This window comes from Erpetoichthys calabaricus, chromosome 18 (genome assembly GCF_900747795.2).
Source record: "Erpetoichthys calabaricus chromosome 18, fErpCal1.3, whole genome shotgun sequence".
NCBI lineage: Eukaryota > Metazoa > Chordata > Cladistia > Polypteriformes > Polypteridae > Erpetoichthys > Erpetoichthys calabaricus.
In genome coordinates, this window is record NC_041411.2 from 84,844,556 (window position 1) to 84,869,575 (window position 25,020).

General features: G+C 45.9%; 1 protein-coding gene across 1 annotated transcript in view; it reads right to left on the bottom strand.

Moving 5' to 3' along the window:
• Positions 1-25,020, bottom strand: part of LOC114668980 (monocarboxylate transporter 2-like) — a 37,182-nt gene continuing 12,162 nt past the window's right edge. Inside the window, exons 4-5 of the mRNA XM_028825039.2 lie at positions 13,360-14,229; positions 1-5,678 (exon numbers count right to left, since the gene is read on the bottom strand). Coding sequence (XP_028680872.2) covers positions 5,425-5,678; positions 13,360-14,229 — 1,124 coding nt within the window. The 3' untranslated portion in view covers positions 1-5,424. The remainder of the gene's footprint in view (positions 5,679-13,359; positions 14,230-25,020) is intronic.

Consider the following 25,020-nt stretch of genomic DNA (forward strand, 5'->3'; position numbering starts at 1 on the left):
AATGGCGGGGCTTCTTTTTTATTTAAAGGACATCAAACACAACTTCAAAGTTAAACACGTCACAGGCCGACTGGTCAGCACAGACCCTTGGGGGGCGGGGGGGGGTTTACTAGTGTATGTGTGCCCTTTAGTAGACTGGCATCCCGACCTGGGCGGCCACAATAGACTCAGCTGTTCTTAAAACGTCTTCCCTACTTCTGCATCGTTTGGCGCTTCAGTTGAGGTGTGCCAGTTTAATTCGGGTGGTGGGCATTTCTGCCCATCTGGGGATTGAAATGAAAACTCTTGATGACTTGTGAATGAAGGGTGATGGGCGTGTCCATTGAAATTGGACAGTTTATGATGATTCTCATTGGTGCCTGTCCATGCAAATACGTAGCTGAGGACTGAGGGTGTGGCTTGGGGTGTCCCTCGGTGGGGTTTTTGTTGCAGTTTGGGCGTGGCTTCTGATCCGGCAGCACGTGATGGCATTCATTGGCGCTTTCAAACAAAATACTCCGCTGAAGAGCCCGGCAGTTTGGCGTAAACCTCTCAACTTCGGGGGTCTTCAAATACAGAAATGCACAATGCTGCTCGTTGGCACTCCAAAATAAAAAATGTATCAGGATTTATGGAATTTTCTTTAATATAGTGCCTTTCACTTACCTGTTAGATGCTGCCTTATATTTTTATATGTATGTTATATAGTGCCTTTCAAACCTGTCATTGAGGTATAAAAGGTGTTTATGTCAATATCATATAGTGCCTTTAATATCTACCCGTCAAGCTGGAATACCAAGAGACCGCCCGAGTCTGGATCGGCACTTTTTTTGTCGCATGGCATCTCCGGATGGTCGTCTCTGCCTGGTCAGTTTACCGAGGGACATCCGTGAAGGACGCGGTCAGCCGGCCATTAGGCTGTTTTAACTGAATGGGCGGCCGCCCTCCTCCTTAATGGGTTTTAAAAGGTGGGCATCACTGCTGGGACTTGCTAATTTCATTTCTCAAAAGGCAAGCAATCCCTTTATTTATTTATTTTTCCTCTCTCGGCAGGTCGGTGAGCTGGACGACACACCCCGATGTTGTGGGTACTCAGGAGGTCATTACGGCGGTCACTAAAGGTACTTGATGTGTTTTCTGGTTCCCTCTCCTCCCACACTACAATTCCATACTTACAGGGTCGTTGGTGTCAGCGCGGACAGGGACACTGTGACAGCGTGTCATCGGACAGGTGCACGAGGGAGGAGAAGGCAAAACGCCCAAAACTTTCTTCCTCCTCCTTTTATTTGCAACACGCTGCGCATTACTCCATATGAAAAGGCGCTATATAGTCTTTGACTGTAAAGGTACTCCGTTTGCAACGCACCTCGTGTCGTACTCGACATGAAAGGCGCCATATGCCCCTTTTTTCGTTCGCATTTCACTATAAAAGCAGTTTATTTACAGCACATGCAGTATTAAAGGCACTATATATATATAATCTCTCGGTACAAATGGGCAGCACACGATGCCCATCGCGCAGTATGCATGGCACTATATAGTCTGTCCGGGCCCGTCCTCTGAAGTGCGCTCCGCTCCAGCGCCGTGCCACCCGTCGGTTCTCACCGTCACTCCACTCCTCCGTTCGTCCGGTCATTTCCCGTCGGGGGTCTCAGGGCACAAATGCGCCCGCTCGATGTCCTGCCGTGTCGTGCCCAGCGCCTGTCATTTCCGTCACTGTTGTGTGTGGGTGGCTGTGAATGCGGTGGCTGCGAGTGACATGGCCGACTCTGCCTGATTGGATTCAGCTAAAGTGTGACTGAGTGCATTTTTGAGCCCCGTTATTTATTTATTTGTGCGCTCATTTATTTTATTAACAGCCTCTCTCTCTCTCCTTCTCTCTCTCCCTCTCTCCTTCTCTCTCTCTTTCTCTCCCTCCTTTTTGTGTATTTATTCATTCGGACTTTTTCTCTTTGTGTAAAAGGCGACTTGTGAAAGTGAATTTCTAGTTTGTCACTTGTTTATCTTCCCTCGGTGTCATTCCGGTTTTCTCCCACATTCCTGGTATGGGCACAAGTGTGTGTGTGCCCTGCGACGGGCTGGTGGTGTGCCATCCTGGGTTGGTACCCCCTAATGCTGCTAGCAGATGCACTTCTCCAGTTTTTGACCTTTTCTGTTGACGATGGCAGCCGGTTGCCCAGGTGTGAAGTTGGCACCAGCGTGGGTGAGCCTCAGTGCCCCGTGCTGTGTTGGCAAATCTTCTGCCTGAATGGTGAGGGGTCGCACGCTCGCTCGTTTATTTGGTGTAAATTCTCCTTGAGTTTTATTTCGCGTTTGGGTCACCGCAGGACATTCCCAGTTATTTAATTCCTTCCTGGCAGTTTATTTTATTTGCTTATCCTCTTGTTTTGAGAAGTCCCTTTGGCGACTTTAAAAATCAACTTCAGGGGCACCGGTGCCCCCCTACTCCGTCTGACCAGGCCTTTGCAGTATTTTTATTTTTGGTTTATTGTTCTTCTTCTACTCGATTCTGAATTTAGTGTTTTGTGCGGACATTTCTTTCCAATGTTCAATATTCCCCGTTGCTCATTTTTGAATTTCTGTGAAGTCGTTTGCTCACTGAAAGGCGCTATATATCAATAAAACGTTCATATCAGTCCCGTGTTCCTCACAGGTGTGCTCATGGACCCTCTTGATGTCACCAATGTCACAGGATCTAAAGTGTGGCCTTGTTGTACCCAAACACGTGGATAACCTGAAACAGAGAAGCTCTCTGGGGTCCCGTGGAGCCTCCCTCTGGCGTTTGGGGTCTCCCAGGACTTGGGCTTTGATGTTCTTGTTATTCCTGACCTTTGCGTTGGCTCCTTGCTGGTTATCGAGCAGGACTTCGGCTCGTCCGATTCCTGACCCTTCACTCCTCCGCCCACGGGTCCTGCGGAGGTGGCCAACTGGGACGACCGTGTCCATCCCGCCACTGCTGGCCCTCGGTGGGCTCTGATGTGGCCCAGAACATCTCACATTATGACCCCCTTACAAGTAAAATGAAGAATGACACCCTGCTGCCATGGGGGTCCCTCAGGACCGAATGTGCACACAGAGCTCCGTTACAACCGCCGACTGGGATTGGGAGGCTGGTGTTGGTGGTGCATGCTGGGAGATTCTCTCCCTGTCTGTGTCTGACCTTCACGTAGCCGCCATTACGCTGTGCCTCACACTAATTCCCCTCCTGCACGGCCCACTGACGGGGGTCCGACAGCCAAGCGGGAGAAGAACGAAAGTGACGTCAAAACCCAGAAGCCCACAGAGCACGTGACGGATGAGCAAAAGCAGCAGGAGACAAAATTTGCCGCGAATTTGTTGTCAAAAGCAACAACAAGACGAAGCAAAATAAGAATTCGGCAAAAGGGGCGCAACTCAGATGAGGGGACGAACTGCCAGGCAGGCTTTGAACCCGCGGTAGTGATTACCTCAGGACTGTGACCTCTGAGGACACACCCTAAGAAACCCTCTCGTGATGACGTCGGTCCAAAATGGCCGCCAAAAAACCGAAAGAACCAATGAAGTACACCGAATACTTTAAAATGAACTTAAACCTGGGGGGCCAAAAATGTTCATTTAAAATGATTGGAGGTCGCCGACGGTAACAGCGGCCTTTTCCGTTACTTTTCTTTTCCTGGGTCTCTTTCTCTCACTCCCTTCGTTTGCCACTTGTGGAGGCCTCTCTGTCTGCTGCCCAGGTCAATGAGATGGCCCCTGCCTGGCATTGTGGTGCCCCTGGCGTGGTACGGGCATGCGCTACCCACACTGTGCCCAATGACGTCATCAGCACAAAAAGACAACGCAGAGCCCGCACCTGAACACCAAGTCTTTTATTAAAAGTGTCACATACAGGAGTGACATCAGGAATGTCACACTCGACACCTGCAAGAACTGGCCGACGTCGATTAGGATTTCAATTAACAGGCTGCGGCCCCCCTGGAAGGCTGAGCTGGGTGGGCCGTGGCGTGTCTGTGTGTCCTCTGTCAGCGTCACTTGTCACGGTTGGCCACCCCTCAGTGATTACCCTTCTGTAGGGCGACACGGCCTGGCCTGGCAGCACTAAGGGCAAAGTAGGACGCGACCCCAACACACACACAGAGACAGAGCCAGGGCCCACGTATATTGAGACACACACACACACAGAGGCTGAGGACATGCAAACTCCACACTGACGACGACCAAGTAACGGATTTCAAAGTGCGATGCTGCACTCGAGAGGCCTGACCACCTCTGCCACTTCACTTCTTGATCAATGAACTAAAAAAAAGAAACACAACGATGGGGGGGAGGCGTCACACAAAGAGTTGCCCACCGAGATGCTGCCCGAGGCTCTACCAGCCAGTTGTAACGGCCGACCGGAATGTGTGTATGTACCTGTAAGTTTGTACGCCTTTATGTGCAGGGCCAACAGACTGTACGGGGAGGAGCTATCTGTATGTAAAGAGGTGGCGGGAAAAAGGAAGAAGAGAGAGGAGAGAGGAAGAGGAGGCCATAACAGGAAAAGGCACAACGGAAAGGATTAACACTCTTGGATGTCGTCAGGTGAACCCGGGTTCATTGCAAGCCAAATAATTTTTTCTTTCGAGTGGAAGGCATACGGGAGCGGACTTGACGGGCCAGCACTAGGAACTGTTAATCAGTACATTTCCCGGAATAAGATATTTGGTCGGCGCCTCATTTCCCCACGCTAGACGGAGCTCAACGCTACTGTACAGATAAGACTTTAAAAACTATAAATCCATTGTTGTTTTTTTGTGTTTTCCATCTGCTAAGATCCTTATTAGTACTGTCTGTTTTCTAGGGTTGGTGTTGTGATTTGTGCGGCGCTGCAGCGCGATATTACACAGATAAGGCTTCCTGTTGTTGTCCCGGTGATGATGTGTATTGTCCAACTTGATCTCCTGCGTCTCTATAACTTGAAGTGGTGTAGTAGAAAGTAGTGTCGGATTACTTAATTATTACAATCGTGCCGGAGCTGAGAGCGGTACACAGTGTTTCTCAACCTTTTTTTTTTTGTGTCACCAAGCAGTTGTTTCAGGTGTCATTGTGACCCCCCCTTAGTGATCATCAGAGCAGCGACCCACCGCCATTATAAACTACAGCCGCTCGTGACCCCCAGTGGTTGAGAGACAAATAAAAAACCAGAAAAACAAATCCCTCAAGATGGACCCCCCCACCTCTCAAGGGGGTAAAACAAGCCAGTGGGCCCAAGACCAGGACCTGCCCACACTTTGGGTGTCCTGACGAGACTTGTTTGGCTTTAACTGTCCGTAAAAATAAATAAAATCACTCAAAATCAAAAAAAATAATAAAGGGGGGGGCACAATGTGCGGCCCGTCACCAGATACCCAGGGGCACAAACTGCTAATTGACGGCTGATGGTCGTTTTGACAGGCCGTCTGCACAAGGCTGACCCCCCCCCATGGCTCAGGCCTCCTGCTCTGCTGTGGTGGGCTTCTCGTTTGTCTCCTCAGACTCACAGCAGACCTCTGATCCTGGGATTTCCAGCTCCACCTTTTCCTCCTCGTCCTCCTCCTTCTTCTCTCTCTCCTTCTCCTCCTTCTCCAGCAGGCGGTAGTTGTAGTAGTTCATTATGAAGAGGAAGATGCCCGCCAGCAGCATGACGGCACCGCAGACGTAGTACATGTACTTGTAGTCGCCAAATGCATCCACGAGGGCACCTGGAAAACAGGAGGAAAGGAGGTGAGATGGAAGGTGGGTGGGTGGGCCCGTCCACCTGAGGGCAGACTCAATTTAATGCCAGGGTCCTGGGCTCAGGCCAAAGGCAGGAAGCAACCCTGGACAGTCCACCCCACTCGCTCGGCATCAATGTAGAGTCGCCAGCGAGTGTCACGTGCCAAGTCCAGACAAACAGCATCATCCTGGCAGCAGGACAGACAAACAGCGTTAACCTTTTATAGCACCTTTCACCAGCGAACACCAAGCCAGGACTCTCTTTCAATACTCAGACTGTCCATTTGATCAGCTGGTTCAGAGGTTTATGTGGCAGAGCGAAAGTGCCACGTCGCCAAACGTATACACTTAACACTAACTGCCTTAGGGTGGAGTCCGCCTATTGTGTCGTATGACATGACTGGCAGTGCCCGTGGTCTATGAGGTCAGCATGAGCCCCCGACATCTGCTTCTCACGGTACGGTCGGATTAAATAACAGAACTGAGGGTCTGGACACGGCGGAGCATCACATGTCCGTCTGGAGTCGTGGACAGATGTTTGGAGAAGGACCCCAGTGTTGGTTTACATAAAGTCTGCTGCTTCAGTGTTTTTAGATCTTTGAGTCAGACGTTTGTTTCTCTGGTCCACTGAAGTAGAATGACGTGCAGTTCAGAAGGTTCAAAGGCTTTGATTGACAATGACATGAAGTTTATGTGGCGCAGAGTCCATGTTTGCAGTGTCGGCCCTTCTGTCTTTTTCAAGACCCCTCTCTGCAACTCGCCCTGGCAGGCTGTCTGTCTGTCCATCAACTTCTGGGCTCAATCATGATTCAATAAGGCGTTTTTAAGACAGACGTGGTTACTGGCGGGAGGTGATGGCAACTGCAGTGCCTAAAAGCCCGCTATGTGTCTCTCTGATTCGCACAAATAAATCGGTACAAGTGAACTGTGATACACAGCACGGCGAGAGAAGTCACAAAATCAACCGGAATGTTCAAACAAATTATAGGAAAAAAGACCCGCTCTCAATCCGTGAAGTCGTGACAAGCGGATAGACAGACGTTGGCTTATATATAGATATAGATATAGATAGATATATACAGTATACTAGGGGGCTCCCTATTTTCTCACTTCGCTCACCAACTCCCAGATGGGCACTACGCACTCACCTCTGCATTTCTGCGTTAAACTGATTGTTATTTTCATGGGAATTGTTACATATGGATACTTGAACTAACTATTTTACATTACAGTGAGTAACTTAACCATAGTGAAAAATAGTAAATTATAATAAATTGAAAGTAAATTATGTTTCATGTTGCGTTACAGGTATTTATTGTGTTATACGTTTTTATTCTGTTTGGCTTTGAAATTAACATACAAATACTTTTTAAACTTAACACTTTTACTGTAAAAATTCAGTTAAAACAAAATTTGGAATTAAGTTTTCGTCAATCTCACATTGAATTTTGATTCTGTGTTTGGACTTTCATCGTGACAATGCAACGTATAACTGCCCGTAAGTGTAAATAAATAAACCGACTTTTTCAATTGTTTGTCCCTATGATTTGTTAATTGTCACAACAAAAGTTATTCTAACAGGAAGATGTAAACGTTTTAATACGAATGGCATATCAAGATCTCCTTTGGTGTCTAATGTCATTAGTGAAGATGGACTACATTACCTTTCTTGTCGCCTGTTAAAATTTTACATGTCAGAATTGTTTGACCAATTTTGAATACAACTAATCTTGTCCCATTGCATAACCCATCACTCAGACATCAATTACACAATAACATTACGACACGTCCTTCTTTCAACAGTAATTCAGCCGGTGGAAGACCGGACAGTGTTAACGGTTGTAGATATTCTTTGTGATATTGTAAGTTGGTGTTTTCATCTTCCATACCATCACCACCAACTGTTACAGCAAAGTCTACTGATTTACATTTAACCAATTTGCTGTGTAAGCGATTAACAGTTTTCACGTTAATTCGTTTGACTTCATCGTTGCTCAGTGCTAGGATTGCCCGTGTACTTATTTCTTCTGTTGATAACCCTTCAGGATGAAATTCTTCAATAAGATTTGGACATAATACGTCTTCTTTTATTGGGAAATTAAAGTGAGGAAAATGTTCAAATTTATAAGAGCTGAGAGCACAGGAACTGTGAATGACAAAAGCATTCACACCAATGAGAGGTGAGAGGACTGTGAGAGGGCGTGGTTTGAGAGGAGGGCGGGACTTGAAATAGTCTCAGGATTTTCTTTATAATCGAGAGATATAGATGTGGCATGGCACGTGGCTAAGGGTTGGTCTTCTAAATCTAATTTTGTATGTGTGTGTCTGTGCCAGTTTTGCATTTCAAGCATAAGCAAAATTCTAGTATGAAATCTAAGCAAGGCGTTACATAGGAGGCCCCAGAAGCCGTGTGTGTCTGTGGAACTAAAAAACAAAACTGAATTCCCACGAGATGGCAGACACGCATTCCAGTTAGTCATTTACTATTTTTCAATCGCAGCCAAAACACTACGACACAGTTTTGAGTTGAGATAAGAGAGAAATCTATGAATTGTAAACCAAAATGGCAGACCCTAAATCAGTGAACCAAAACGGTCAAATCTGTAAACTCGGACAAAAAGCCATTGGTGCTCTGCTGACATTTATAAGCAATTCTCCGTGACGTGAAAGGTTGTCACCTCTTTGAAGGCCTGTCAAAAACAACACAAAAATAAAACTTCACCAACAAGGACATGTTGCAGTGGTCGGCTGAATTACGCATCACTGGCCATCACTACTGATCAGGTCAGCTTCTTCCAGTGCCAACACACCAACTGGCCGACGGCCCCAAATGCCAAAACAATGTCATTACACAACTTTACAGCAATAAAAGGTGAAGCGTTTGTTCTAAACAAATAGGAAGCCTGGGATTTTGCTCCTCTACTCGGCGATCTCGTTGTATTCTCGTTGCTTTCATTGGCGCTCATAAGGCTAACTCGGTAGGCGCCCACACCTGCGTGAATTTCATTCTCCAGCCTGGCTCATTAAACCCCCTGAAATGGCTAATTACAAAAGAGTCTTTCTTTCCTCCAATTAAGGATGACCTCAGGCTTTTTCCAGCTGGACCACAATGAAGCTCGTAATGAGATCAGCCGCCAGGGTAAATGTAATGATACCAGCCCTTAGAGGATTAGGTGCGATGACCAAGTGTGTAGGAAACTATTTACTTCATTAAATGTGAACCTTGAAGCAGGTCAAGGGAACAGGAGGCAGCTGATCAATTTAGACCTCATTAAACGACAAACAAATAATGGAAGAAAGTGGCCAACACGCAGTCGCCCTCCACGCTGTCAGGTTCAATTACTGCCACGTTTGGGCCTCGCACCGCCACATTTACGTGTCTTTTGTGACCCACGAGGCACGGGCACCAAATAACAAAGCCTTACTGACCACTGACCTCCCCCAAGGCTCAAAGGGGCACCTCATCAGATCACAGAATCTTGCAAATTAAACACGATGCCCTTTGGTTTATTGAACCTCTCCAGGTTTCAACCACAAACAAATTCAACATTAAACTCTGCAGCTGGAAGCGTTTTGGCAACAGTGCCCAAGACATGCTGGACAAAACCAGCGCCCAGGTCCGCAGATTCCCAACACTGCCCTGGCACCCGTCAACAGGCTGAGAGTCGTCTCATATCTCTGAACCCGGGCACCTCAACGGCAGGCCATTTGTGTAGTCAAGGTCTCCTCACCACAGATACGCCGTGTCCCTTCTCATCATTACATCCCGTGGCCTATCAAGTGTGCACCCACCAACTGACCACTTCAAGTGAAGCCGTCCTCGGACAAAGGGCAGGCCGCCCAGTTCCTCTACCCAGGAGAGCCCGTGTTAAACGTTGTGCTCTAAATCACAGCATCAGTAACATCCTAACGAGGCCAATGTTGTCTTTGTTGACCTGCTCGTCACACCACCATCTTTACACGCAGTGTAATGTCTACTGCCCGTCAGAATGTAGGAGGGTAGATGTCTACGTGTTGGTGGGACATCTGGGCTAAGATAACCAAAACTTAGTTAAGCAAAACTGGCAGCTGTGATTCCAGCTACTCGTATTCACGTCTCACCTCTAATGCCTTACTAGGATGGCATGAGAGAGACGGAGGGTATGGGGTTTGCCGTTTATCTGTTCACATCCTCTCAGATCTGAGTGCCACATTTGATACCATTGATCACAATATTCTTAGAAATCACCTTGGTCAGTGGGTGGGCCTCTCTGGCAGGGTCTTTAAGTGGTCCGAGTCTCACTTGACAGGGAGAAAGTTCTGTTATTTATGGTAATTATACTTCAAAGACCCCCGCTATTCTATATGGTGGTCCACAAGGGTCTCAATCAGGTCAGATTATCTCAAGGCATAATGTGAGCTACCACAGCTATGCTGACGACACACAACTAAGGACCCTGACTCTCTTAGTCCACTGACCCCAATGTCTGTCTTGTGTTTCTGAGTGGACGAGGAGTCGTTTTCTCAAACTAAATAAGGAGACATCAGAAATCTTAGTGATTGGCAAAAATGAATATAGTGAGGGTATTAGAAATAAACCTGACCTGTTGGGCTAGAAAGTTAAGACGGAGGTAAAGAATTTAGGGGTCTTTATTGACTTGGACCTGAATTGTAAATCGCAGATCACTAGGACAGCATTTTTTCTCATAAGAAATATAACAAAAGTTAGACCCCTTATAACTTTGCAAGATGCTAAGAAATGAGTTGGCGCTTTTGTTTTCAGTCGGCTAGATTACTGTAACGCACTCCTCTCAGGACCACCCAAAAAAAAAAAGACATCAGTCGGTTACGACAAGTGCAGAATGGAGCTGCCAGAATCTGAACTAGGAAAAGAAACTCTGAGCTCATCACGCCAGTCTTAGCGTCGTTACACTGGCTACCTGTGCCATTTAGAATTGACTTTAAAGTCCTGCTGATGGTTTACAAAGCCTTCAATCATCTGCTCCATCTTATATCTCAGAATGTCTGTCACCTTACACTCCAAATCGTAACCTTAGATCTTCAAACGAGGGTCTGCTTAGAAGAGCTGAACTTACAAGTAGTGGCCTTCTGCTGTTATGCACCTCAAATCTGGAATAGCTGACCGATAGAAATTCGCCAGGCTAAAACTTCTAACGACCTGTTACTGTAACATGGCCCTCTCAGAGCTTCATTTTAGTGTAACCCTGATATTCTGGATGTATGCACTGAATGATCTTTGTCATCATGGCTCCACACTCCACACTAACCCTGACTTTCTCTGCTGTTCTTTTTCCAGTTTTCTGTTCAGGGCACCATGATGGACTGAAGGCCAGAGGTCCACACGACCTCATCGTCTAATTCTTCCACATGAAGCCTGAAAACCAGGAGGCCTGACTGAGATCACTGATGTTAGGGGGGCTGGGTGGTCTTGTGGCCTTGGGACCCCCTGCAGATTTTGCCCTCTGGAGTTTTGTTTTTTCTGTCCTCCCTGGCCTTCGGACCTTACTTTATTCTTTGTTAATTAGTGTTGCCTAATTTTTATGTTTACACTCCATCATTTGAATGAAAATGTGTGCTAGAAATAAATGATGTTGTTGTAGTGACAACTGGGGACTCGTCCGAGACCACTCAGTGAGAGCAGCGATTATACCTGGTGCTGAAAAGCGAGGGTCCACTGCAGAGACGGGCTGTGTCACATGCTGTGTCACTCACGGACCCTCGGGCTGTGCGGACCTCCCAGTTGTGACGTTTCACGTGACTGCTCTGAAAAAGGTAAGATTGCTGTCTCTTTGTTACTTAAGTCTGCAATTAAAGCCAAATGTGGAAATAAAGAACAAAATAAAAGTACTGAATACACATCGCTTCACTCCAAATGCATTTAGACTAACAAATGGCCTTTGGGGCTGAGCAGCCAGCTTATTTGTTTGATTTTAAACCATTGACTGAGGTGAAAGGTCAGCGTTACTCACAGCTCAGACACTTCGGTAGCTTTGTTTCCGTCTGGACGAGAGCGCGTGAACGCAGCAATAGGCATGGCGTCCATGTCAGATGTGGGCTGGTGGACATTTCCATTAGCGCAGTAACAGAGATGGTGGCTTTGATTCCACCATCGGCTGCTTGAGGGATGACGACTGGATTTCGAAAGCGAGTTGGCGGCGTCACCCTGAGCCAGGTCCTTACTGATGACGTGGAGTGCTAATGTGCCGCTTGCTTTTTCTTTGCACCTAATAAAACGTTTCCTCCTTTTCGGCTGAGCTTCCATCACAGAAGTTGTCACTTTGGCTCGAGCTGCGTCCTCCATGGCTACCAATGGCAATCCCTACGCCCTTGGGAGTGAACTCTAAACCTCGAGACAGCGAGTACTTGTGGATTATTTCACGTAAACGTACCGACGGGGCAGAATGTTCGCTGTGTTCAGAGAGTTGATGTCTCCGTGATGTTCTCAGACTCTCCATGCCGGTAGTGACGGACCTTCCCCAGATACCGTTTCTCCTGGTCCCTCCCTATTATGACCACACGATTGTCCAACAATCGGCTCTCAATCGTCTGCTTGGCTATTTGTGTCGTTAGGCCTAAACGCTCAAAGCTCACCGATGCAGAATCACTCCGACTGCAGTGCACTGCTGTCAATTTTTCCAGTTTCTCAAACCTTCACAACTGGGGGGTTACAGCCTATTCTGTCATCTCTGGGCACAAAGCTTCACCTAACTAATTCCGATTCCACGCCAACACCACCAAGAACTGTACGGCAGGCAGCTAATTGAACCGACTTGTTTTGGGATGTGAAAGCAATCAGCAGTGAGCACACGGAGAATGCGAACCAGAAACGCCACCCTGACAGGGAACCCAAGGCGGCAGCGTTAGCCACTGGGCCATTTTTGGGTGATCGCCAGCCCGGGCGCTTTAAGTGAGTTACTATGAAGAGTTAGGACAGGAAACAAAATGTCATTATTTCCCCAGAACGACGAGGCCCGCTTTATCGATTGTTGTAATTCTTCTCTGCTACCCCTTGTTATGTGCGTCCATTTCCAAGGAGCTGTAATGTAATTTTGAGCACATTCAGAGCGACACTCGTGCGCAGAGGTCATCAGCCAGGAGCCTGCGGACACACCTCCTTATTTATTGTTGTATCCCTCCAGAAATATATTAAAGCTGAGGAACTAGAATTAAATGTTGTGTGTCAGGGTGATAAATTTTGCCTTGCAGCTCTGTAATTTTTTCGTCTTAATACGGTAGGCAGCAGCAATCGGTCAACGTGAGAGCCCACGCCTTGGCACACGAGTGGCCGGGTCTCCGCCGAGGAGCTCCAGCACAGGAGAGCCACGCGCTGCACTTAGGAGTTTTTAGCAGCTGAAAGCGCTCCATCATTTGAGAGGACGCGGGCGATTGTTCAGGGGCTCACAGCAAATGAGCGTGACCAATTACTGGCGCGCTCTCGCTAGGTGATAATCCAATTTCTGCAGGCCGCACTTTAATCTCCAACTCTGAGGCCTAAATGGTTCTACACAAACGCCCCAGTGGTTCTACACAAACGCCCCAGGACATGGACTTTATGACCAAGTTCTTCCCATAACACTGAGAGACCCTTCATAACATCGGCCTTACATTACAAAGTGGGCACGGAGATCTCACTAAAGTCAACCACAGCAGTGTGGCTGTGCTACTTGCCTCCAATGGGTGGTCCAAGCAGAACCGGGCAGCACTCGATGATTGTGACCAGTCCAACAGCACTTGAGAAGCGCTGCGCTCCAACCAGGTCCATCAGGGTCTCGAAGAGCAAGGCACAGACCATGCCGAATGCCAAGCCAAAGAAGACGGCATACATCACAAGCCCCAAATACCCAGAGGCCAAAGGGCACAGGAGGTGACAGACGCCATTGTAAGCAACTGAGAAACTGAAGAAATACTGGATCTTGGGCCTGATCCACCTCGTGTTGGCCACCATTCCCGTGCCGGGCCTGGCGATCATGTCAACAATGGCCAGGATAGAGAGTAGGAAAGCTGCCGAGTACTCATCGATGCCCAGGTGCTTGGCGTAAGGAGCCAAGAATACGATGGGAGCAAAAAAGCCAAAAAACATCAAGACGTTTCCAATGAGGTAGATGAGGAAGCCCCGGTGTTTGAAGAGGGAGATATCAATGAATTTATTGACTTTCTGGCAGCAGCCCGCAGGCTTAGCCGGCTCTCTCCCAGAAAATGGGTTTGCGGCCTGAGGACTGGACGGCTCACTCGAGGCTCCATTGTTCACTTTCTCTTCGCCGATTGGCTTCTTGTCCTGTTTCTGAGCACTCTTGGAGGTTACGCCAATGGGCCGAAACAAAGCGCCAGCAACACAGCAGTTCAGTAGCAAGCCTCCCAAAATAAAGAAGCTTCCCCGCCAGCCAAAAGTGTCAAAAAGCAGCTGGTTGACAGGAGCCAAGGTACACAGGAACACTGGGCTGCCAGCCATGGCCAGGCCATTGGCCATAGGCCTCTTCTTCAGGAAGTACTTGCCAATGATAGTCAGGGATGGCTGCAGGTTGAAGGCAAGGCCCATTCCTGCAAACAAACAAAAGACAGAGAGAGTGAAAGGCATCCGCGTTCATTAAAGGGAGTGGTGTCAATGAGCCAACATCGCGCCCCCTGCACTGTACGCCGGACATACGTGTGACGACCACCGTAGTGCAGCATCGGCTCACTGCTTCTGGAATATCCATCTGTTTTAGTAGGGGAGCGGAGTCTATCCCGGCTCTGGGTGGCTTACTAGGCGTCGCTCAAATCAATCTAAACAAACACCTGTGAGGTTGTAGTAGTGCTGGGTGGTATGACCAAAATTCGATATCACGGTGTTTTTCAAAATTATCCCAGTTTCACGGTATTCAACAGTATTTTTTTCCCATGCATGAGTGGATGTTAACCACATTTTCCACTGCAATTACTGGCTAAGAATAACCAACTCCACTGTCATGAGAATTGTACAAAAAACATTTTAATGTGCACACAAGTATTAATACAGGTTTGCATGATAGTTTTCAAGGGGGTGGCACTAATGTAGAGAAGGAATCACATTGCATGACAGTTAGTCAAAATATAGAGCCTTTTTATTGAACAAAGTTTGTAAACAACTTAAACTATAATTTTGACAACACATTTTCAACCATACAAAGAGGCATTTAGACTTATTAAAATATCCAGAGGTGCTTGTCAAAAGTTGTATTGCACCGAATACGTCTTAGAAAAGGAATAAATAGTAAATATGTTTTGTAAACCAACTACACTTTGTTAATGTTAACAATCTCTGTCCACTGACACGTTAAAGTGACTTTTTAAACAACTTTACCATCATTAAACTACATAATATTTAAACTAATAAATAATAACAATACAATAAATAATCGGATTATTATTGATAGTTACACTATAACTTCAACCCAGGTGCATTACACAGTATTCACCAAATTAAAATAAAATAAAACAAGTGCAACTTGGTGATGACATCTTTACCAACTGAACCATCATTTAGGCAAACTGCATTAATATGGACCTTGCTTCAAGCTAAGCTGTATACATAAATAACAAAACTACAACTTGCATTTATAGTACTACTTGTGGTGTAACCCTACAGAATCATATTAGGGCCACAGGGAAGAAAAAAACAAACTATATATCGAGAATAAAGTCGACATTTCCACTTTAGTCTCATAGTTTACTTTAAAATTAAAGTAGAATGTTGTAAACTAAACTTCTTCCTAAAATCAATGTTTAATTTACTTGATTTTCTCAAACCCCGTCATAAGTTAATGCAGCACATTAAATGCTTTGTGTTACGTTCCCCGACCCAGTGGTTAATCACTACGCTTCCTAAACTGACTTCCTCCACACTAAGAGGAGACAGCGATCACCGCACAGAATCCATTCACTTCATGATATTCCTGCTCTCTGAAAATTTAGAATGCTAAGATAAATACTTGATATCATTTTCATGATGAAATGCATTAAAGCAGGTATTACACAAGCACGGTAGTGAGGCGGTAGTGCTGCTCCCTCGCAGTAAGGGGTCCCCAGGTGTATGTTCAGTGTAGAGAACTTTATGGCAGGTGTGACGAGGCTCCAAAAAACTGGATGTATGAATGGGTATCGCACAGGTTTAACTTAAATATTGTGTAAATGTTGGGTTTGTGATCTGCTGGTCGGAGACACGAACACAGAATTCAATGCATGTTCTTCTAAGCGGGCTTTCTTTATTGCACGCCTGCTGTCTATCTGACGTACCAAAACCCCAGTTCCTATCCTTCCTTTTTCTTTCTCCACCTAACCAATCACCACATGACAAACATCTTTGTGAAATTAAAACTAGTTATAAACTTTAAAAATATCTTCGTTATACATGTTTAATTATGCCATCCATTCAGGGTTGCACCCATCTCTGAATGAGTCACCAGCACATCGCAGGGTGAATACGAGCAATACATACACTAGCAGGGTCAATATAGCAGAACAAAACCCCACATCCTACATGACTTTGAAAGGAAACTGAAGCGCCGAGTAAACCCACCAGAAAAACATGCAAATGCAAGGCAGGGTACACCCGGGACACCCTCGCTGCGAGACGGCAGTGCAACCTCCACGCCATCGTGCCCCCACATGATTAATACATACTTTAATGCATTTCACCATGAAAATGATATCAAGTATTTATCTTAGCATTCTAAATGTTCAGAGAGCAGGAATATCATGAAGTGAATGGATTCTGTATGGTGATCGCCGTCTCCTCTTAGTGCGGAGGAAGTCAGTTTAAGAAGCGTAGTGATTAACAACTGGGACGGGGAACGTAACACAAAGCATTTAATGTGCTACATAACTTATGACGGGGTTTGAGAACATCTAGTAAATTAAATACTCTTTATGATGAAGTTTAGTTTACGATGTTCTACTTTAATAACAAATTACGAGAATAAGGTCAACATGTCGACTTTAATCTTGACATAAAAGGCGAGAATAAAGTAGAAATGTCGAGAATAAAGTCAACATGTCGTCACACTATTACACAGTACCCAGGTACATTACACTGTATTGAAAACAAATAAAACAAGTACAACTTGGCTTGCAGTATTATCCAGTAGTATAGAAACAGTATTTACACATTTGAACACAATGGTCCACATCCAACCTTTTAAAACCAAAGTACCTCCAGGCAATGGACGTGACTCCTTTTTTTCGGCAAAAGTTCTTCTGTGTCATCATGTTCAACTTTATTGTCAGCTACAGCTTCAGTTTCAGAATGTTCTCTGTCCATTTTCACCACACAATAGCTACACTACCACTACCTATTTAGCGGTGTAGCAGTGAAAAAGAGCCCCCGCACAACAAATTTGTGTCTAGTGGTGTAGCAGTGAAAAAGGTCCCCACTTGAACAGTTTCTCCACTGCGCCACATTCCGAACATCATTTAGGCAATTTAAACTGGTGTTGCGGTAGAAGTGAAATCCATATCATAACAAAAATAAAAAACGGTTTTCGGTATGAACCGGTATACCGCCCAGCACTAGGTTGTAGCAGGCAAACTCCACACTGGTACAGGTTCTGAATCCCATGATGCACCAGCACTTACACCAAGCGAGCCACGGTCCTCGATATCACATGAACAGAGAGGGCATTAGACTCAGCAGCGCGGGTACTTTCAGAGTGGCCCCTGTGAGGGTGCTGTAGTATGTGCCAGTGCCAATTCAGCTAGTTCCCTCAGGATCATGAGCAGTGTGCCCCTCTGCCTGCTGGTGTGCACTGCCTGAAGCTGCACAGTGAGGTGACTTGGCCTTTCGAGTTTTTGCGGCCCTGGCAGTGAAAGAGTGCCTGCCGCTCAGAAAAACCTCGAGTTGCTCAACAGCTCAGGGGCTCTGTGCCCTAGTGCACTCACCCCTTTGTCCCATAAATCAATGAAAAGAGACGAGGGAGGGGGCGCACGAGGGGGCTTTGTGCCAGCTGGCGTTAATCCTCTGCCATTCTGCTGTGCAAACTAAGGCAGTCAACACAAAGTGCCAGCAAGTAAACCTACATGGCATATGTGGCATTTTCCGCCTCTGCGACATTGCCCTGAGTGTCACCTGTAATTATTTATCGATTTAGGACATTTTTATCCAATGTGACATACACACCCAAGGAAACAAACTTGATGGACCTGATGGTCTCCTCTCATCTGTCAGACTCCTCCTGTGGTTAATAACCATGTGTGCCACATAAGTAGGGCATCAGTTATTCATGCTACATGTACATAGTGCATGGGCACTGGTGTCAAATTACAAGAAAAGGACGACTTTAAAGTGACGCAAAGAGTGCAATTAAAACGAACAAAAATGAAAGGACACCAAATGTAGTTAAAAAAAAAAAACAGAACCAAACTTGGACTTCAGTCTCTAAATATAAAAATGTGTGTGTGTGTGCGTCTGTGTGTATATATGTGTGTGTGTGTGTGTCTGGTCCAGCATCACGTCCGAACGGCCAGAGTGATTTTCATGAACCTTGGCACACACGTTTCTCATTGGTCGACTAAAAATACACTGTGGTGAAATCAACCCAAACCCCTCCTGCTGGGTGATCTTGCGCTCTTGTATGCCTGTTATCATCCAGTTGACACTCGGAACGACCAACAGAGGGCAAGCTGGAGGAGACTGCCAGCATTCTTTATGTCTGAGCGGCACCACCGCACCCACCTGTTGCTTTTGAAATTAAACAGAGTTGGCGTCAACTGGATGATAACATCCATCCATACAAGGGCAACGCTGGGTATTTCAGCTAGTCACCTTTAAATGGAGGCTGTGCAGTTTCAGGCAGATGTCACCGTGTGTCAAATCAACGTCCTTCTAATCCACATGGAGTCCAACCAAATCAAACTTCACTTGTCACAGACACTGTCTCCCTGCGTCTGTGCGAGTTTTCCTCCAACATGTCCAAAGATGTGCGAGGGTGGGCTCTGTGATGGACTGGCACTGCATCCAGGCTGCACTTGAGGCTGCTGGGATAGGCTCTGGCAGCCTGTGATGCTCTGCTCTGTTGTATGGAGGATGACTTGGGTTCTCTTCTGTCTATTGTGTATTTATTGTATTGTATTGACCCCCCTTTTTTTTTTTTGACCCCCACTGTATACTCAGCCCACCTGTAAGGGGTCTCTCTTTGAACTGCCTTTGTTTCTTCCATTTTTTCCCTACTAGGACTTTCCTTGTCTTCTTAAGAGAGTTAAGGCTGGGGGGCCATCAAGAGGCAGGGTCTGTTAAAGCCCATTGCGACCTTCCTTGTGTGATTTTGGGCTACACAAAAATAAATGGTGTTGTGTGCCGAATTGGATTTAGCAGGTTTGAGAATTTCATGTTGTGTAATCCAATCATCATTTCTCTCTTTCTAGCACAGGAGTGCCAGGTCACCTTATGCCACACATGTGTTGTCCTTAGTGTCCCGTCCCCCCCCTACCTGTGTGACTGCGTTTGCCTACTCCTGAAGCCGAGGTAAGGATGACGACGACAGATGAGGAGGCGCAAAGGCAGCAGGGAGACGCTTAAAGGAGGAGGAAGTGTGGAGTGAAGAGGGAGACGCCAGGGCTCAGCCGCATTTAAAGAGAACTCTTGTATTTAGACAGTTATATTGGTTATTATTATAATATTATTATTATTAGATGTTTATAGAGAAACAAAGCATCCTGGCATAGGAGACCCCTGCTAAGTGCCCACCGAGTTGTCAGTGGAGCCCCAAAGAGACACCCTGGAGAAGCTGACGGGCCCGAGATCACGTAAGACTCCGACTCCCTCACTTCTGTCACGTGGCGACTCAGCCATTTGCTCACAGCGTTGGGGGACCCGGCGTGTGCAGCTTTCTGTTTCTTGTACGTCTCGTGTTTGTTTATCGTGCACGGAGTTTGTATTTTAGTTCAGGCATTGATTACCACACTTTTTACAATCAGTCTGGGAGTGACTACTAGTTATTATCGGGTCGGGGACCCAGCGTAGTGAATCGGATTTTATATAGATTTATACACACACATAAAGAGAAATTAGCTGACATCACTGCCACCGGAGCAGGTCTTGTCCTCTCTTAACATGTTCTTGGTCACTTTATGACAGAGTCTCTCAACCACTGGGGTCACAGGCCGCCACCAGTGGGTCGCAGGTTACTATCGTTTATGATGGTAGTGGGTCGCCACTCCAGTGATCACGCTTGTTTTATCTCCCAGCCTGATGATTGTGCTCAGACACTTATATGGGGAAAAAGTGGGTGGTGACCCCAGAAAGGCCGAGAAGCGCAAACCTGCGGCATTCAGAAACTCTCAGTAAGCAAACAAAACCAAAACCCTACGTATTCCATAAAGAGACAATGCAGCAGGCCGTTTATTCAAATAAATTATTCAATTCTAGTGACGCACAAAAAAAATAAAGACCTGAGAGGATTAAAGTCATTTCAGTGCACTCCACTCCAGGGCCAGTGGCTGCTTAGCACCTTCGGGTGGTCCCGGGGGCACAATGTTAGAAAACGGCGATCAAGGTTGAAGCAGCTTTATAAAATACACACTGACGACTAATCGGTATTGAGAGCGGCTAAATAAATACTGACTTACTGCCCCAAGAAATCCATTACTGGTGACATTACAGTGACGTGCGCCTGAAGCAGCAGTGCCGCCATTGTTGATTTGTCCAACTCTCAGGCTGTACTGTTACAATGGGATGTGCAGGGTGCAGACTCCGCATTCAGCACATCACTGGGCTCGGGGTGGTGGGCTTTGCACTCCTATACATAACCTGCTTAAGAGGCATTATTCCTTAATATATAACTAGCTTCGTCCACATACCGGTGAAACAGGACAAACTTTAGAAATCAATAAACAAACAGGTATCGCTAGCTAAGGGGAGGCAAAGTGCACTCCAACACATGGCGTGAGGTAGAGCGACTGAAACACAGGCTGGCGCATGAGTGAGTGAGTGAGGAGGGCACAGCCCGGCTCCCTACTCCTGACGTCACGCTTTGGCTTTGGATTTGCACGTATAAATCGCTCCTGCAAGCGTGAAAAGCAGACAGACATACAGAAGTTATATTTTATATATATATATATATTGCTATTGTGATCTTTACTATCATTTTTTTGAGACTTTCGAATTTTAGTACTTTCATAATCTCTAACCTGCTCTGCATGTGTTCCGCGCAAACGTTTTTGAACCTCTTTATGATGTTCTACTTTGTCATCTACTCTTTGTCTTTTAGTTCTGACCCTGCTTGCAGCTGAGAGCACAGGAACTGCGTCTGACCACAGCATTCACACGAATGAGAACTGAGTGGACCGTGGGCCTGGTTGTAAACGTTTGAGAGGAGGGCAAAAAGTCTCGTCGCGCAGAACCTGAAATTATCTCCAAGAGAAGTCTTCTCCCAGGATTTTCTTTTATAATCCAACATCTGTATGTCTGTCTGCTTTTCACACTTAAGGAGTCATTTATTTGCGCAAATCCATATATCTATATCTATATATAAAAGCCAAATCCCACTGACTCATTCATCTTGAAATCTCCCAAACCAGGAGGACTTGAGACTTGAAATTTGGAATGTAGGTTACCCTTGGCCCATAGGTGCTCGCTAAGAAACGGTTTTAATAATTTTGTGGTCCAAGCATGAAATTTCGTATAGTTTTTAGTAGTGCTGGGCGGTATACCGGTTCATACCAAAAATAGTTTTTTATCTTTGTTATGATATGGATTTGTCTTATACTGCAACACCGGTTTAAAGAGCCTAAATGACGTTCAGAACGTGGCGCAGTGGGAAACTGTTTAAGGGGGGACCTTTTTCACTGCTGCTGTGCTAAACACGAATGCATCGGAGTACATGTGTTAGTGGAGGTATTGAACGGTGAAAATGGACAGAGAACATTCTGAAACTGAAGCTGTAGCAGACGATAAAGTTGAACATGATGACACAGAAGAACTTTTGCCGAAAAAAGGAGTCACGTCTGTTGTCTGTAGATACTTTGGTCCACATCTAACCTTTTAAAACCAAACAACTATCTACTGCAAATGCTGTGGAGCTAAAGTTGTCTCTGGAGGCAGCATCACGACCAATTTGCTGCACCACCTTAGCCACAAACATGCTTTGGAGTACCATGAATGTATGGAACTAAGATTGGCACCCTCCACGTCCTCAGGTAAAACTGAAAAAGCCAGAGGACACTCGAGTCAGACGTCACTTGTAGACACGTTAGCTAGAGGTACTGCCTATGACAAAAAAAGCAAGTGGTGGATCGAGATAACCAACGCCATTACGATCCATATAGCAATCGTGTCAGTGGCCAGAGGTTGTTAACATTAACAGAAAGTGTAGTTGGTTTACAAGAAATATTTACTATTTATTCCTTTTCTAAGACATGTTCAGTGCAATACAACTTTTGACAAGCACCTCTGGATATTTTAATAAGTCTAAATGCCTCTTTGGATGGTTGAAAATATGTTGTCAAAATTATAGTTTAAGTTGTTTGCAAACTTTGTTCAATAAAAAGGCTCTATATATTGACTGTAACTGTCATGCAATGTGATTCCTTCTCTACATTAGTGCCACCCCACTTGAAATCTGTCACTTTATGGGGCCATGCAAACCTGTATTAATACTTGTGTGCACATTAAAATGTTTTTTGTACAATGTACAATTCTCATAACAGTGGAATAGGTTATTCTTAGCCAGTAATTGCAGTGGAAAATGTGGTTAACATCCACTCATGCATGGGAAAAAAATACCGTCCAATACCGTAAAACTGGTATAATTGTGAAAAATACCGTGATATAGAATTTTGGTCATACCGGCCAGCACTAGTTTTTAGACCCGTTTGTACATCTGTCCGCTTTTCACGAGAGAACTACTTCACGGATTTAGATCTTTTTATTTGTATAATTTACTTGAACATTCCGGTGATTTTGCAACTTTCTCATCGTGCTAAGACTCATAGTTCGTTTACAGGAGCGATATATTCGTGCTAATCCGAGAGAAACTCATCGGGCTGCAGGGACCTCCTCACTCACGCGTCTGCCTCAGGGAGTTACCTTAACTCCACTTAGCTAGCGAACAAGAGAACGACTTAACGGATTTAGATTGCTTTATTTCTATAATTTGCTTGAACATTCCGGTTGATTGTGTGACTTCTCTCATCGTGCTAAGAATCAGAGTTCGCTTGTAGGAGCTAGTGAGAGGCTGTGGGCCGAGGGGAGGGGAAGCGTGACGTCAGGAGTGGGGGGTCGGGCCGGACCCTCCTCGCTGTCCTATTTCACTAACATGCGGGCCAAGTTGTAGGGGATGGCTCGTATACGAGAGAGAGATTTAATCTCTGATTATATGGTCTTTTTATTACACATTATTGCCATTTGTTTACATGTTTATGTTTCTATGAAAATATTTCTTGGGCTCTGCCATGAGAAATTTGAAGAAAGTCTTTTGTTTCTAGAGATTTCTAGCAAAAAAGTTTTGAAATTCCTATATAAACACGGACTAGGTTACTGTACCGCAAAGTATCTTAAAGTTATAAATAAATGAATTATCTATATATATAATTCACTAAGCCAACAGAACAAGCAAGACAACCATGGGATACACACGGCATAGCCATGCCCGCCAACTCACAGAGACCTGCCCACCAACTCTAGTGAGACGAGACCGCCTGCACACCCGCCCGCCTGACTGTTACCAGCATTCACCGCAATGTACTGGAGTGTAAAACCATCACAACTGCCAACTCACAAACTGCAACAATTCACCAAACACCACCTCAGTCACTTTCTATACCTAAGAAGATATATAAATACTCCTTATTCCCTGGCATGTGTCCACCCACGCTCTCAAGGCATTCACAGTGCCTGCTCATGTGCCCGGACGCAACAACTCACCACACACAAATTTTGCTTAATTTGACTCAACACGGGAAACCTCACCCAGCCCGGACACGGAGAGGATTGACAGATTGATAGCTCTTTCTCGATTCTCTGGGTGGTGGTGCATGGCTGTTCTTAGTTGGTGGAGCGATTTGTCTGGTTAATTCCAATAACGGATGAGACTCCCTACTGCTAAATAGTTACGTGACCCCTGAGTGGTCGGCGTCCAACTTCTTAGAGGGACAAGTGGCTTTTAGCCACGTGAGTTTGAGCATTAACAGGTCTGTGATGCCCTTGGATGTCTGGTACTGCACGCACGCTACACTGAATGGATCAACGTGTGTCTACCCGGCGCCGACAGGCGTGGGTAAGCCATTGAACCCCATTCGTGATGGAGACCGGGGCTTGCAATTGTTCCCCATGAACATCTGGCACCTGACAACACACAGAATAGAACACAAGTCATCCTCCATACAATAGAAATATTACAAGTACAGAGTATCCCATAATAGGATTTGGGTTCGTTCAGAGAGTCCTGGAGACCTCGGCCATCAAGCCGCCTCCCCCTATTGGCCATTCCACAGCTGAGCCAGCCAATCAGATGAATTACACACACACACTCATACAGCTTTAGAGAATCTTAAAAACCAACAACAAATCGACAGGCCCGTCTGCCTCAGTCCTATTGCACTTTAATATTCTCTCCTTGCTAATAATCTGTAATGGACTGGCGCCCCACCCAAGGGTGTCTGCCTGAACAGAGGGGGTCGAGCCAGCCCCATTAAACCTGAATCGGATTAAGTGTTTGGTCACACGACGCGGTTGTGGTCCACAGCAGACAACTTGTGCTCCACATTTGCTCCATCACTCAAAGCAAAGGGAATTCTCCTTTACTGCTGTAGGCCTTCATCATTACAACTAGGGGGGCAAGCCCCCCAGCACCTTTGGTGCCCAACCCCCAGTTGGGGCCAGAACATTAGTAAAATATGTAAATGTACAAAAGAAAAATGATTTATTGGGAGTCAAAAATCACAAAATCCTAAAAATATATAAAAGGAAAGTTAACGGAGTAAAAATCATGAAATGAGAATAAAATATTTCCTCTCTTACTGATTGGAGTATTCCTGTTAAACTGAGGTCCACTGTGCTCGATGAGGATTTATAAGAGCCGAAATAAACGAGCCCTTCATTTAAACCGACATTCTTATAGATAAACTTTTTTTTTAAAAATGACTCACTAAAGTGGCGTTCAGTGGGCCATCGCAAGTCGACCTTCAGCGAACTAGCCATCCATCCAACCCGCTGTCACGGGGGTCTGCTGGAGCCAATCGCAGCCAACACAGGGCGCAAGGCAGGACACAAACCCTGGGCAGGGCGCCAGCCCACCGCAGTTCAGAGAACTAAATCACCCAAATACAAACATCGGTGTTAGGAAGAAATCTTTTTATTTTTAATTGTTTGTACCTGTGAAA